Below are 12,996 nucleotides of genomic sequence, written 5' to 3' on the forward strand. Positions count from 1 at the left end.
CCAGTCACAGTCCGTCATGAAGGGCAGTCAGGGCAGGAGCTCAACACAGTGCTGCTCACTGGCTGGCCCAGCTCACTTTAGCACCCTGGACCACCAGCTTAGGGCAGCCTCACCCACAGTGGGCTGAATTCTCCCACGTCAGTCACCAACCAAGAAAATGCCTCACAGGCTGGCCCACAGGCCAATCTGGTGGGGGCATTTTTTCATTTGAGGTTCCCTCATCCCAGATGACTTTAGCTTGTGCCAAGCTGACTGAGAACTAGCCAGAGTTCTGGGCGGAGGCTTGCTGGAGGACCTCCTTCCTGAGCCTTTAGGGACAGACCAGGTCTCAGGCTGGAAGATGCCGTGGTGACTCTGGGTGCAGAGTGGCCTCCTCGCTGCCCACTCCTCATCCCACTGGTAGGCGTGCTGTTTCTCTACCCGAGCAGCGCCCCCGTGAGTTTCTGGTTTTGATTTAGTGGTGCCCATGGATGTTTGGGGTCTCTCTCCCTGTGGTTTTGTATTGCGTTTCCACGGGGGTCCACTTCTGTGGCTGTACTTACCCAGGGCCTCCACATCTTTGAGGGGGTCGACCCCAGGGGACAGAATGAAGAAGATTGGTGTGGAGGGGCTGCTCTCCTTGTAGGACTTGGAGAATTCCACGCTCCGGCCTTCCACAAATTTACTGCCCATCTTTTCTTCTACGAAGTTCCTGAGGGAACACGCTCTGTGGGACCACAGGCAGCTGGGGCCTGCTCGAGACCAGGGCTAGGGGTGTGTGGGTGGCTTTGGTCCAGGTGGGTGGGCCATTCTGGATGGACTTCCTCTAAGACATCAAGGGGAAGGAAGTGGCAGCTTGGGGTTTTCTTTTTTTGGACAGGGTCTGGAGTAGTCCAGCAGCCCGGGCTGACTCAGTATTTGCTGTGTGACTGTGACCCTCCTCCTCCTGCCTCCACTTTCCAGGTGCTGGGGCTGCAGGTTTCTGGGTGTCACCATGCACCGGTCGTGCAGTGCTGGGAGGTGACCCCAGGACTTTGTGCGTGCTAGGCAAGCCTCTTCCAATTGAGCTGGGTTTCCATCTTCCTCAACAGTGTGCGCTCCCTTCAATCCCAGAGGCCCAGGAATGGCATGAAGGATGCCACCCGGGATGCCAGGGGCTTCCGAAGTCCATGTGGGATGTTGAGGGGAGGAGCAATCTCTGTGCAGAAGGCAGCTTTAGAGCCTCCAGATTCCCTTTTTCTAACCCAGCCCTAGGACTCCTGGGTCCCTTGGGTGGTCCTCTCATGCCATCAGGTGCTTGAGTGACCTTCGGATCCCAGTGTCTGCCTGTTTCCCTTCGTCATTGTCCAAGTCTCCTGAGCTCAGTGAGATGCTGACTGCCCAGCATTGGCTTTGAAAGCAGCACCATGGGCTATATTCCCGTGCTGTGGACTGGCTCCCAGACACAGGCAGGAGACGATGGGAAGGCCCTGGGGGTCTGGGAGGCTTTAAGAATCTTACTGCGCCTCTGAGATGGTCAGGTGCCATTGCTTGTCCAACATCCTCCCCTCACTCCCACCAGCTCGTCTGTATTGATAAGGAGCCTTTCCCTCTGTCCTTTCCCTCCCCACCAATCCTGGCCCTGTCCTCTTCCAACCAAGAAAAACGGAACAGGAGAGGTCCTTAGATATGGAGTGAACCTGCATCAGGGCCCTGCTTTGTCAGAGGGGAGCTCTGTGGGGGTGTGAGTGGGTTTGAGGAGACTTGGCTGTGTCTAGTCTGCATGGAAAGATGGAAGGGGCAGAAGCCAGCCCGTCCCACTCTAAGCCTGGGCCCTGGGGTTTTCTGTGCTCAGTCCCTCCCTTCCTTTAGCCCCCCCCACACACCTGGGAGGGCTCAGATCTCAAATTAAAACTCTTCATTTATGATTGGCACCCAGTTGACAATTTAGGCGCAGAGAGTTCCCCAGTGCTGATGGCCTTTCTTTTCCTCTCTTTCAACCTTAGAGCCTAGTGTGGGAAAGTCTGCTTTTCCGTCCCTGTCACAGGGTCTATCCCTCTACACAGGCCAGTAGGGCCAGCAGTCCTGCCAATCACACCCCGAGACACCAAGAATCAACAAGAACCTAGGATCAGGGCTGAGAAGGTGGTTCAGGCCCTAAAGTGCTTGCCAAGCATGGACAGGGCCTGGGGTTCCATTCTCAGCATCGCATACAGATGCAAACCCAGCACTCTGGAAGCAGAGGCAGGAGGATCAGAAGTTCAAAGTCATTGGATACATAAGTTTGAATTGAGGGTCAGCCCGGGATGCTTGAGACCACATCCAAAACATAAAGAAAGGAACTTAGGTCTCTGTGTCAGAGCACCTCTCCCAGCTGTGCCAGCGAAGGGGCCTCCCTCCCTCCGCTCAGTTCCCTGTAGACTGGGGGCTGAGCAGCGCTCACTTGACGGCGTAGGTCATGCGGTCCGGCCTCATGCAGCGCACCATGCACAGCTTCTGCAGCGCCGTCTTGTTCTTCCACTCCTTGGGGAAGATCTCCTTCTCTGGGGCTTCCGACTCCACCAGCTTCTTCCACCGCTTGGCGGAGCCCTCGATGTCACTGTCCAGGTTCTTGAACTCGTCCATCTCTGACAGGGCCTGAGTCAGAAGTGTCACTTCAGGGACCACACATGGCCTGAGTTGGTGGGGGGGCACCTTCTCCAGATGGCCCTTAGCGGGCCCTGGGAGAGGTCTCAGGCAGATGAGGTGTTCTGGGCAGTGATAGAGTGGCCTGTCATTGGGGTCTCAACTATTCTTCCTGTCAAGGGCAGGACAAGCTTCCATGATGGGGGGAGAGTGGCCTGGGGGCTCACAGTAGCCCCTCCCCTCCAATGAGGGTAATATCAGGGCTGTCCCACCTCGGGCCACTGCCTTCCAGGGATCACAGTTTGGGTTGAAACTTGACACCTGGGACCTGAGGGCTCTTGGCAATGAATCTGGGAACCTGAGGAGTGACCAGACCTAGAACAGGGCAGGGCATAGGTATGCTGGGCACAGGATGGCCTGGGACTTGCTGCAGGTCCCTATGGACAGACGCAGCTCTCCTCTGGACCTAGCAGGTCAGCGGAGACCAATGATGTCACATTCAATACAAGTGCGAGCTGTCTCCAAGCCGCAGCCATCCTGGCTCCCACCTTCTGGCCCTGTCACCGTGATGGGCTCAAGCATCCTCCAGACTGGTTGGGAGGGGTTAAGTACTGAGTGCGAGGACCCACCTTGATCCCGCCCCAGCTCTGGTGCTGCAGGAAATCCACAGGGGACGTGACGCCCGCCTTGAAGGGGAACCGCAGGAGGAAGTCCAGCTCCAGCGCATTCAGCTCCTTCTTCATGGATAGGACCTGTGGGCCGAGGGGGCTGTGGAGCTCAAGAGCTTCTTTGTTTTTGTGGGGGTCTTTTTAGCTGAGGACCAAACCCAGGGCTTGGTCTACCACTGAGCTAAATCCCCAACCCTGTGTTGTGGGTGTTGCTTTTTCTTTTAACTGGGTGAAACATGTAAAACACGTTTTACTTACACAAGCCCATTAGGCAAGGGGCACTGCACCCACAAGGGTGTGCAGCCACAACCTAGTTCTACAACATTCCCACCAACCTAAAAGTCCCTATCTACTGAGGAGGTCCCAGGCTACAGACACGTGTACTGTCGGTGGCTGTGCGGCAGTTCAGGCGTCTCCATAAGCAGCCTGCATTATCGGGACCTGTGTGTGTGTATGTGTGTGTGTGTGAGTGTGCGCGCGTGCGCTGCAGTTCAGGCGTCTCCATAAGCAGCGTGCATTATTGGAACGTGTGTGTGTGTGTGTGTGCTGCAGTTCAGGCGTCTCCATAAGCAGCCTGCATTATTGGAACCTGTGTGTGTGTGTGTGCTGCAGTTCAGGCATCTCCATAAGCAGCCTGTATTATCGGGACCTGTGTGTGTGTGTGCGCGCGTGCTGCAGCTCAGGCGTCTCCATAAGCATCCTGCATTATCAGGACCTGTGTGTGTGTGTGTGTGTGTGTGTGGTCCCACTGTGCAGCCCTTGCTGACCTGGAGCCTATATAGAGCAGGCTGTATGAAACCACAGCATCACACCTGGCCTACAGTGGGATCATGCCCCCCAGGTCAGCAGTTTCTGGTGCAGGGTCAGGTGACAGGCAACCAAGATGTGGAGGCAGTGCAAAGACTGTGCCATCTCTTAGGGAGATGGTTTGTTATGAAGGGAGTCAGTCCACCCTGTCCTGTTCTCTCAGGCCAGCAGGAAGCTGGCACCAAATGCCACACCTGGACCGTGGTCCTCCTGGTCCCCAGAACCAAGAGACAAAGTTCTATCACTTAGTGCTTTCAAAAGGGACCAAGGCCATTGTCCATCTGTCCATCTGTCCTTCCTTCCTTCCCAACGGGGACCTAGCTATATTTTACAGCGGATGTTGATTCCCTGGCTCATTCACTCCTCCTGCCTCAGCCTCCTGAGTGGCCAGTGTCTGAGCTCACGCCACAGGCCCTACTGAGACAGGCTACACAAACCTTCCAGTACCTCAGCATGACTTCCGGCGCACCTATGCAAACGTCCTTCCTTGGAACGAGTCTTCATGTGCGCGTGTGGTTGCTTGTATGTGTGTGGGCACACGTGCTCCTGTGTGCGTGTGTGCATTGTATGCAAGTGGAGGCAAGATGTCAACCCTGGGCTCATTTCTCAGGTGCTGCCCACCTAATTTTTTGAGTCAAGGATCTCTCATCAGGAGCTAGGGCTTGAAAATGAGGCTGGACTGAGTCATTTCCCCAGCCCCTGTATTTCTTTCTTCGTGTGTGTAGCGATGCATGTGTGTGTAGCGATGCATGTGTGTGTAGCGATGCATGTGTGTAGGCCAGAGGACAACTGCTGGGAGCTGGCTCCCCGCTTCTACCATGTGGGTCCTGGGACTTTGTAGCAAGTGCCCTCACTCACAGAGCCACCTTGACAAGCTCTTCCACTCATTACTGAGGATGTATTCAGCATCCTCGCTGGGTTAGGGACCATTTACTCAGCACTGATGTACAAAGACTTTGTACAAGTCTCTCTAACTTCCCCTCACTTGTATCCTATTGGAACATCTGCTATGCTTCCCTGGTGTCCCCTGAATCTAGCTCCCAGAACAGCCCCCACCAGACACCTCAGGCTTCACTACTGCCTGGAAAGCTGATTGGAAGCTGGTTTCGAGGCTGGGGATGCGACTCAGTCCGCAGAGCATTTGCCCCACATGCAGGAAGCCCTGGGTTTGAGTCCAGGTGTGGCAGTGCACAAGGGTAATACCAGCACTAGGGAAGTAGAGGCAGGAGGATCGGAAATGCAAGGTCCTCCTGGGCTACATAGCTGTCTGTGTGAGCTGGTGTGTATGCATGCGTGGGACCTGGATAGGAGTCCTGAGAATCTGCATTCCTGGCATAAGCCTGGGGATCCCCAGCTGCAGCACCAGCTGCAGTTTGAGCACAAAGGCAATGTGATACCTGGAAGGTGACTTGAGCCAGAAAGATGAGCTTGTCCCGCTCAAAGAGCCCACGCGCCGTGTACATGTACACAGAGTAGGTGATCTCGTCTGTCAGATTGATCACGCGTTGCTTCACCTCTTCGGCAGGCGTGGTGTCCTGGATGGCTTTCTCAAACACCACGTTGAAGGCCTGGGGAGTGGCCAGAGTTAACGTGGGGGAAGGTGGGGAGGACCACCCACAGGTGGGCCCTGGACCTGCGCCCAGTGTGGCTGACCTTGAGTGAGAATTGGTAGATGGGGTTGATCTTGTTGAGGTCGTTGAGGATGAAGTACAGCAGGGAGGCCCGTGCTGCTGCTGGCCGGTAGTTCTCTCGCGCCTCATTGATCTTTGCTTCTGTGATTTTTGCCTCTTGGACCTCAGAACAGAAGAAAGGGGCTTGGAGGGAACGACCTGGAAGACAAGCTGCCCACAGGAGGGCCCCGCCCGGTCCCGGCCCTTCATTCCTCTGAAGCCCCCCTCGAGGGCCCGCAGACAGCAAGGTGCTGGCTTCCTCAGTCTGTTACCATGATAAAATACAGTGGGAGGAAGGGGTTTATTTGGCTCACAGTTCCAGGCTACAGCCTGTTATTGTGGGGAAGGCAAGGCAAGAACTTAGAGCATCGCATTCAAAATCAAGAGCAGGGAGAGGTGCAGGCCTGCGAGTGTGTGCCGATACTCAGCGAGCTTTCTTCTCTTAAGACTCTTTGGGACTCCCTGGCTAGGGAATAGTGCTGCCCACAGTGGGCTGGGTCTTCTCACATCAATTAAAAGTCAAGACTGTCCCCCACTGACATGCCCAACAGGCCCACCTGGTCTAGATAATTCCTCACTGTGACTTTCTTCTCAGGTAGTTCTAGGTCATGACAAACTCTCACAGACACCCAGGCTGCAAGCCTTCTGTGTGCTGGGTGGCCTGAGAGGTGGGGCCTACCTTCTCCTCAATCTCATTGGCTGTGTGCTTGGTGGTCTCCAGGTTTTCCACCAAGGCAGTGTCTCCCAGAAAGTTCCCGGACGCAGCCGACAGCCGGGCCAGGAGAGAATCTTCTAGCTCTTTCAGCACGATCTTGAACTCGTTCTGAGATTTGGTAAGGCTTGCCTACAGGGGTGGCAGGGCCCGAGGGGCAGAGCGACATTAGCTGGGGCCTGGTCTCACCTCCACTGCCAGGACTCTCCATAGGGGAGGCAGAGGACAGATACCACCCATCAGGCAGGCCACCCGTGGAAGTGCCCACTCCACTTCAGACAACTGTCAGGCCTCTTGCCGTGGAGATGGAGAACTGGGTGTGGCCGAGGCAGAGTTGGGCAGGCATCTGGAACACAGTTGGCTCTGCTTAACCTTCTTTGTGTGTACATGTGTGTGTGCATGTATGTGTGCATGTGTGTGGGAAAGCCAGAGCCTCAGACTCAGTTTACCTTGGGTGTTTTGGTTTTGTTTTGTTTTTTCGAGACAGGGTTTCTCTGTAGCTTTGAAACCTGCCTTAGAACTAGCTCTGTAGACCAGGCTGGCCTCCAACTCAGAGATCCGCCTGCTTCTGACTCCCGAGTGCTGGGATTAAAGGCATGCGCCACCACTGCCTGGCTCAGTTTACCTTGTTATTTAAGATGGATTTTCTGGGGCTCACTCTTTAGGCTAGGCTGTCTGACCAACGAGTCCCTGGGATCCTTCCATCTCCGCTTCCCCAGTCCTGGGATTACAAGTACATGGCAGCCTTTTCTGTGTTGGTGAGGGTGCATGTGTGCGTGCGTGCGTAAAACTCAGGCCCTCATGCCTTTGCTGAAAACATTTTACTGAGTGTGAGCCCTATCTCCAGCCCTGGAACCCTATATTTCCTTTCTCTGTGATGCTGAGGGTTGAGCCAAGAGTTTCACACATGCTGGACAAATGCTCTGCATGGCCAGGCGCAACCTGGCTTCTGGGGACCCTCTTTGATCTTTAGGGCACAGATCCCTTGTGTAAGCGTTCTGGCTGCTAGTTTAAACTGAGTTATGGGCTGAATGATGAGAATGTTGGGTAAGGAGGAAGCACTGAAGGAGCTTAGAGACATGGCCCTCCAGTTGACCACGTGAGTGACCCTGAATGCCAATGTCTGTCAGAGGGAATCACCTTGAGCTGTTCGAGATCTGGGCGCTCTTTGGCCACCACGGCGGCCAGGAGCTGGTCCTCGAGCCCGTCCCTGGTGACCAGGAAGTTGATGAGCGTGCACTGAGCCTGCATCTCAGGTTTGTAGTGGGGGTTGAAGTACTTGGTGTGAAGGATCAGGCGGAAACTGGGGTGGTACTCCACCTCTTTGTCACCGATCTTAATAAACCTGGCGGGTGAGGAGCAGAAACAAGTAAAGCACCCTTGCCGGGTGGCCCACCCACACTCTGGGGAGGCCAGCGGCCACCAGAGGCCATGTCTAGCCTTTCCTCTAGTGGGCACTTGGTCTGTCCAGGGGAGTTTGTTCATAACGCTGGCTGCAGCTCGCGCTTAGCCGAGCGCCCGAACAGAAGAACAGCCAGCTCTCCCACGGTCAGTGTGGAACACCAGTGTGTGCCAGTGGCCCTCTGCCAAGCACCCCTGGAGTGTCACCCTGTGCTGTCCCACTGTGGGCCACCCCCTCCCAGGCTCCGCTCCCCTTTCCTGGTTACGCTCAATTTCTTGGAGCAAACCCCCTGCAGTCCCTGGGTATCAGCATTCATGTCGGGTCCTTGTCAGAGCCCGAGACACAAGAGTGTTCCGAGACACGAGAGTGCTCCCATCACTCCCATCGCACCAGAACCCTGAGTTGGCTTGTTCCCTTTGTGCTGTAAACACAGCGAAATGCTGCAGGTCTGGTCAGCGGGAGTTTACTCCACTGCCGTGAAAAAGAACTGTGACACTGACGGCAGCTACAATGTGGATGACCCTTGACAAGGGGATGCCAACTGGAGAGAACCAGGCACGAAACAATGTGTACTGCACGATGCACGTCCAGAGTGGCAAAGCCACGGAGACGAAAAGATGCTTGAGTGGGTGTGGGTAGGGGGTGTGGGGTTTCCTCGTGGGAGGTATGGGTGATAGCATGGGTAATAGTTGTATAACACGGCAAATGTGTGAAGTGCTCTCGAAATGCTTACTACAACCATGTTTCTTAGAATTAAAAATGGGGGGTACACCTTTAATCCTGGCACTCAGAGGCAGAGGCAGATGGATCTCTGTAAGTTCGAGGCCAGCCTGGTCTACAAGAGCTAGTTCCAGGACAGGCTCCAAAATTACAGAGAAACCCTGTCTCGAAAAAACAAAAAAACAAAAAAAAAAAAAAAAAGGAAGAAAAATAGAGAAGAAGAAGAAAACAACTAAAAAACCCAAACCAAACAAAGCTAAACAAAAAAGGGGGGGCACCCAGATGGCTCAGTAGGTAAAAGGGCTTGCTGCCAAGCTTGGCACCCTGAGTTCAATCACTGGGACCTACTTGATATGAGCTAACTACCATAAGATGGCCTTTGACCTACATATCCTGGGGCATGCACACACACCACAAAGTTCATAAATGCAAGTAAAATATTTTGAAAATTAAAAAAGTTTGAAAAGGCTGGGCGGTGGCGGCGCACGCCTTTAATCCCAGCACTTGGGAGGCAGAGGCAGGTGCATCTCTGTGAGTTCGAGACCAGCCTGGTCTACAAGAGCTAGTTCCAGGACAGGCTCCAAAACCACAGAGAAACCCTGTCTCGAAAAACCAAAAAAAAAAAAAAAAAAAGTTTGAAAAGGAGAGAACTCATGATGCCGTTGCAGCCAACGGCTTCTAGGGGAGGAGGGTCACTTCCTTCAGTGGCATGGTCACTGGGTCACTGCTCCAGTTAATAGCCCCACGGTCATGCTCATGCATGCAACCATCATTAAACTCGGGGCCATTAAAACGGGGCTGGAGAGATGGCTCAGTGATTAAGGCCCCTGCCTGCCCTTCTAGAGGACCTGGGTTCGATTCCCAGCAACCACATGGTGGCTCACAACCAGAGGACCTGAGGCCTCCTATGGCCTCCTCAGGCACTAGGCACACATGTAGTACACAGACATTCGTGCAGGCATAACATCCGTACACATAATAGGCACATGAACACGCGCGCACACATGCACACACACAGAGGATGTGAAATCAGAAGGGGAACATGTCGGGGAGAGAACCATTAAGAGGGAGTGGGACAAGAGAGGGTAATGGGGGCAGGGATATAACTGTGGGAAAGGTTTTGAGAGGACTGTAACTTTCACGATTTTCAAATGTGTACGAAAAAGATAGAGGCAATATGAAGGACCCCATGCACCAGCTGGTCCCTCCCCCTGGGACAGAGCTGGCCTTTCCGGTCCCCTCAGCATTGGGTCTCGTCAGCCTTTGAAACCTTTAGTAAAGGGAGGTCCTTCACTGAGCTCCCGGCTGGGGCCGCCCCAGGAGAGGTTCACTTTGGGCCGGGTCGTGGGGGTCATACCTTACCTCCCCTTTTTAATTGTGTTCCTGCCCAGCAACGGGTCCAGCACAGGGTCTACGGTCTCGCCGATGTTCTCAATGAGTAAGATGTCACCCTCTGAGATGGCCTGCTCGATGATATCCAGATAGCTGGACACAGAATAGAAAGACAAGACATGGCTTGCGGATCATAGGAAGCAATGTCTGCCTCAAGAGGTGGCCCTGGCCCTGAGGAACGGAGGTGTTCAGGGGGGTCGCCAGGGAGTCAAGCCCAGTTCCTCCTTCCTCAGGCATCTGTGTGGGCTTGCAGATTGGGGGTTGGGACCTTTGGGTGGGAGCCTGGGGGCGGGAGCAGGAGGGATTTTCAGGTTGCAGAGCCAAACATTTTCCCTGCTCCACCGCAGCCTGTTCTAGGGCTCCAGGAAGCTTACGCCTGGCAGTCACCGTCACCCTGGTGCTCATGGTTTCTGTTTCCCTTGTGGGAGCAGAATGTAAACCACACACGAGATGAGAGCCTGGAGCCTCCCCAGCAGATAACAGCCAGGAGGACACGAAGAGCCAGGTCTAGTTCCCCTCCCTGTGAAGTGGAGGCGGGAGAAGATCCTGGTTTGACTCTCTGCTGTTCAGACCGAAGTTTATGTTTGCGTGTTCGTATTTGTGTTAGCAGACTACTCAGTCAGCAGATGCTCACGGCTCAGGCTGCATGTGAAAACAAGCCCCAGACTGCTTCCTGGTCCCCAGCTATTCAGTAAACACAAAAGGCCCAAGGCCTGTGTGCTTGCATAGGACCTGGCCATCTCCCGGTTATCCCGAGTGTGCAACCATCACAAGGCCTCTCACAAGCCACTCATAAGGTCTGAGGTGCGTGTGTGCATACAGACCCGGGCAGTGCCACCTGCTGCCTAACCCTGCCCCCCCCCCCCCCGCCCTGACCGCACCTCTTCTGCCCCAGGCGGATGGCCTTCAGCTCAGTGCCATATTTGTTTTTGATCCACTTGATGCCTTGAAGCTGGGCGTCCACAATTAGCGGCCAGCGCTCCGTGTTGCATAAGATGGTGGCATTCTCAGTGGACATGCGGTCGCTGGGCAAACCCTGGTTGTTCCAGGAGGCCACATCTGCATCGTCTGTTAGCAGGGTCAAGGGATCCAGGCCCTCCGTGATGGGGATTGGGACCTGCCGAGGGAGGGATCTGTTGTTTTTTTGCGCTGTGTGTGTGTGTGTTTGTTTGTGTGGTTGGGCACAGTTATGCGCTTGCAGACAGAAGTCAGAGGACGACTTGCAGGCATTGGCTCTCTCCTTCCATCTTGTGAGTGCCGGGATCAAATCCAGACTATTAGGATTGGCGGCAGGTTGCCTTACCCACTAAGCTACATTGCCAACCCTTTGCCTTGTGTTTTAATTCACTGTTATTTTATGTGTATAGTGTATATTATGTGTATTTTATGTGTATAGTGTATATTATGTGTATTTTATGTGTATAGTGTATATTATGTGTATTTTATGTGTATAGTGTATATTATGTGTATTTTATGTGTATAGTGTATTGCCTGCTTGTCGATACACACCACGAGTAGGCACATGACCTCAGAGGATGGAAGAGGGCATGAGATCCCCTGGAACAGGAGTTGTAGGTGGTTGTGAGCCGCCACGTGGGTGTTGAGAACCAAACCCGGGTCCTCTGCGAGAGTAGCAAGTGCTCTCAACCATGGCACCACCTCCCCAGGCACACTGTGTCTCATGTTTTGAGATAGGGGCTTTTACCGAACCTGGAGCTCACCTATTTGGTGAGTCTGGACGGCCGGCAAGCCCCAGGAACGTTTTCACCCCCACACCCCATGCCAGCACGTGGGGTTACAGGTGCTTGCTGCCGTGCCTGGTTTTATCTTAAACTGTGGGTCTCAGGGATCTAGACTCAGATCTCCATGTCTCTGCAACAAACGCTTTACTGACTGAGCCGTCCCTCCCCTGCTCACTTTCTGCCCGTGTTCTCAAGTTGGTACTGGCCACATGCTCTGAAGAGCAAGGCCATGGAGGAGGCGACCCTTACACTGCTTGTAGAAGCAGCCTTGTGGCATGCCAGAAGTGATGTCAATCCCAGCAAACGAGGCTGGCTGCGCCCCAGTGAGGATGCAGTATGGCTGTGGCTGCCCTGGGGGAGCCCCCGAGTCTCCTTGAGTCATAACCACCACTGTACTTCTTACCTTTAATTGATTTATGTAAGGGATCCAGAATTTTTCCATCAGCTCATTCCGGTACTTCTTGGTGAAGTAGCCCACGTAGGAGACAAAGGCAGAGATGAGCAGGACGTCTCCACACAGGGTGACCCCCTGACACCTGAAGTTCTCTACTGACTCAGCCCAGCGCACGTTTTCCGAAGCCAGGCCTCCCACAAGCCTGCAAGAGTCCAGGGAACAGGGGGAGTGCCTGTGTGAGCTGAAGAGCATGGGGCCAGGGCTGAGAGGCGGCTGGGGTGCCTATCTAAGTGGCCTGTCAGTCAGCAAACTGTCGAGGTGACCTGGGACAGACGGTGCTCGCTTACAATGTTGCGGGTGCTTGCTCTGTTTTGCAGTAGGACGCTCTCAAGGGAATTCACAGAAAACAAAAACAGCACATTTTTGGTGACACTTGGAGATGCTGAATGTGCCCACATGCCCTGCCCAGGCCATTTATGACGGCATCCCGTCACCATGCCAATGTGCCCCGCTGGCACACTTGGCCTGCAGGCACCGGAGTCTGGTTGAGAACGTGGTGACTATAGGACCATGTATCATCCAGACGGTTGCTGGCCTTGTAGGGGTGGGGTGTGTGGTGCTGCCTAGGTTACCAGCTGGGGGACTGGTACCTAGTCCTAACTGGTGCCCTGTGGGTCTCCAAGTGCTGCCCCAAGTTAATGCTGTGTGTAGGTGCCATGCCCAGTGGCCTTGCTTCCCCTCTCGAACAGATGGGTGGGGGTGCACCTGAGCCATCAGCTAAGATGACCTGGGACTCCCCATCCCCTTCCCCGCCAGCTCCTGAATCATGCTGACCACTGATCAACGGCTGCCAGCCCCCAGGTTGGGAGAACATAAGAAAGCAGGTAGCCAGAGAGTAGACTCTGT

General features: G+C 54.3%; 2 protein-coding genes across 3 annotated transcripts in view; one reads left to right on the plus strand and one right to left on the minus strand.

Moving 5' to 3' along the window:
• The window catches only part of Pgs1 (phosphatidylglycerophosphate synthase 1), a 70,569-nt gene that overhangs the window by 47,153 nt on the left and 10,420 nt on the right, over positions 1–12,996 (plus strand). The gene's annotated exons all lie outside the window — the stretch shown is intronic.
• Positions 1–12,996, minus strand: part of Dnah17 (dynein axonemal heavy chain 17) — a 105,487-nt gene that overhangs the window by 11,074 nt on the left and 81,417 nt on the right. For both annotated transcript variants that reach the window (XM_057774058.1, XM_057774059.1), the window contains exons 62-71: positions 12,100–12,292; positions 10,836–11,071; positions 9,925–10,047; positions 7,581–7,785; positions 6,408–6,572; positions 5,712–5,852; positions 5,456–5,626; positions 3,213–3,335; positions 2,402–2,595; positions 543–691 (exon numbers count right to left, since the gene is read on the minus strand). In XM_057774058.1, the coding sequence (XP_057630041.1) occupies positions 543–691; positions 2,402–2,595; positions 3,213–3,335; positions 5,456–5,626; positions 5,712–5,852; positions 6,408–6,572; positions 7,581–7,785; positions 9,925–10,047; positions 10,836–11,071; positions 12,100–12,292 (1,700 nt within the window). The remainder of the gene's footprint in view (positions 1–542; positions 692–2,401; positions 2,596–3,212; positions 3,336–5,455; positions 5,627–5,711; positions 5,853–6,407; positions 6,573–7,580; positions 7,786–9,924; positions 10,048–10,835; positions 11,072–12,099; positions 12,293–12,996) is intronic.

This window comes from Chionomys nivalis, chromosome 7 (assembly GCF_950005125.1).
Source record: "Chionomys nivalis chromosome 7, mChiNiv1.1, whole genome shotgun sequence".
Classification (NCBI taxonomy): Eukaryota; Metazoa; Chordata; class Mammalia; order Rodentia; family Cricetidae; genus Chionomys; species Chionomys nivalis.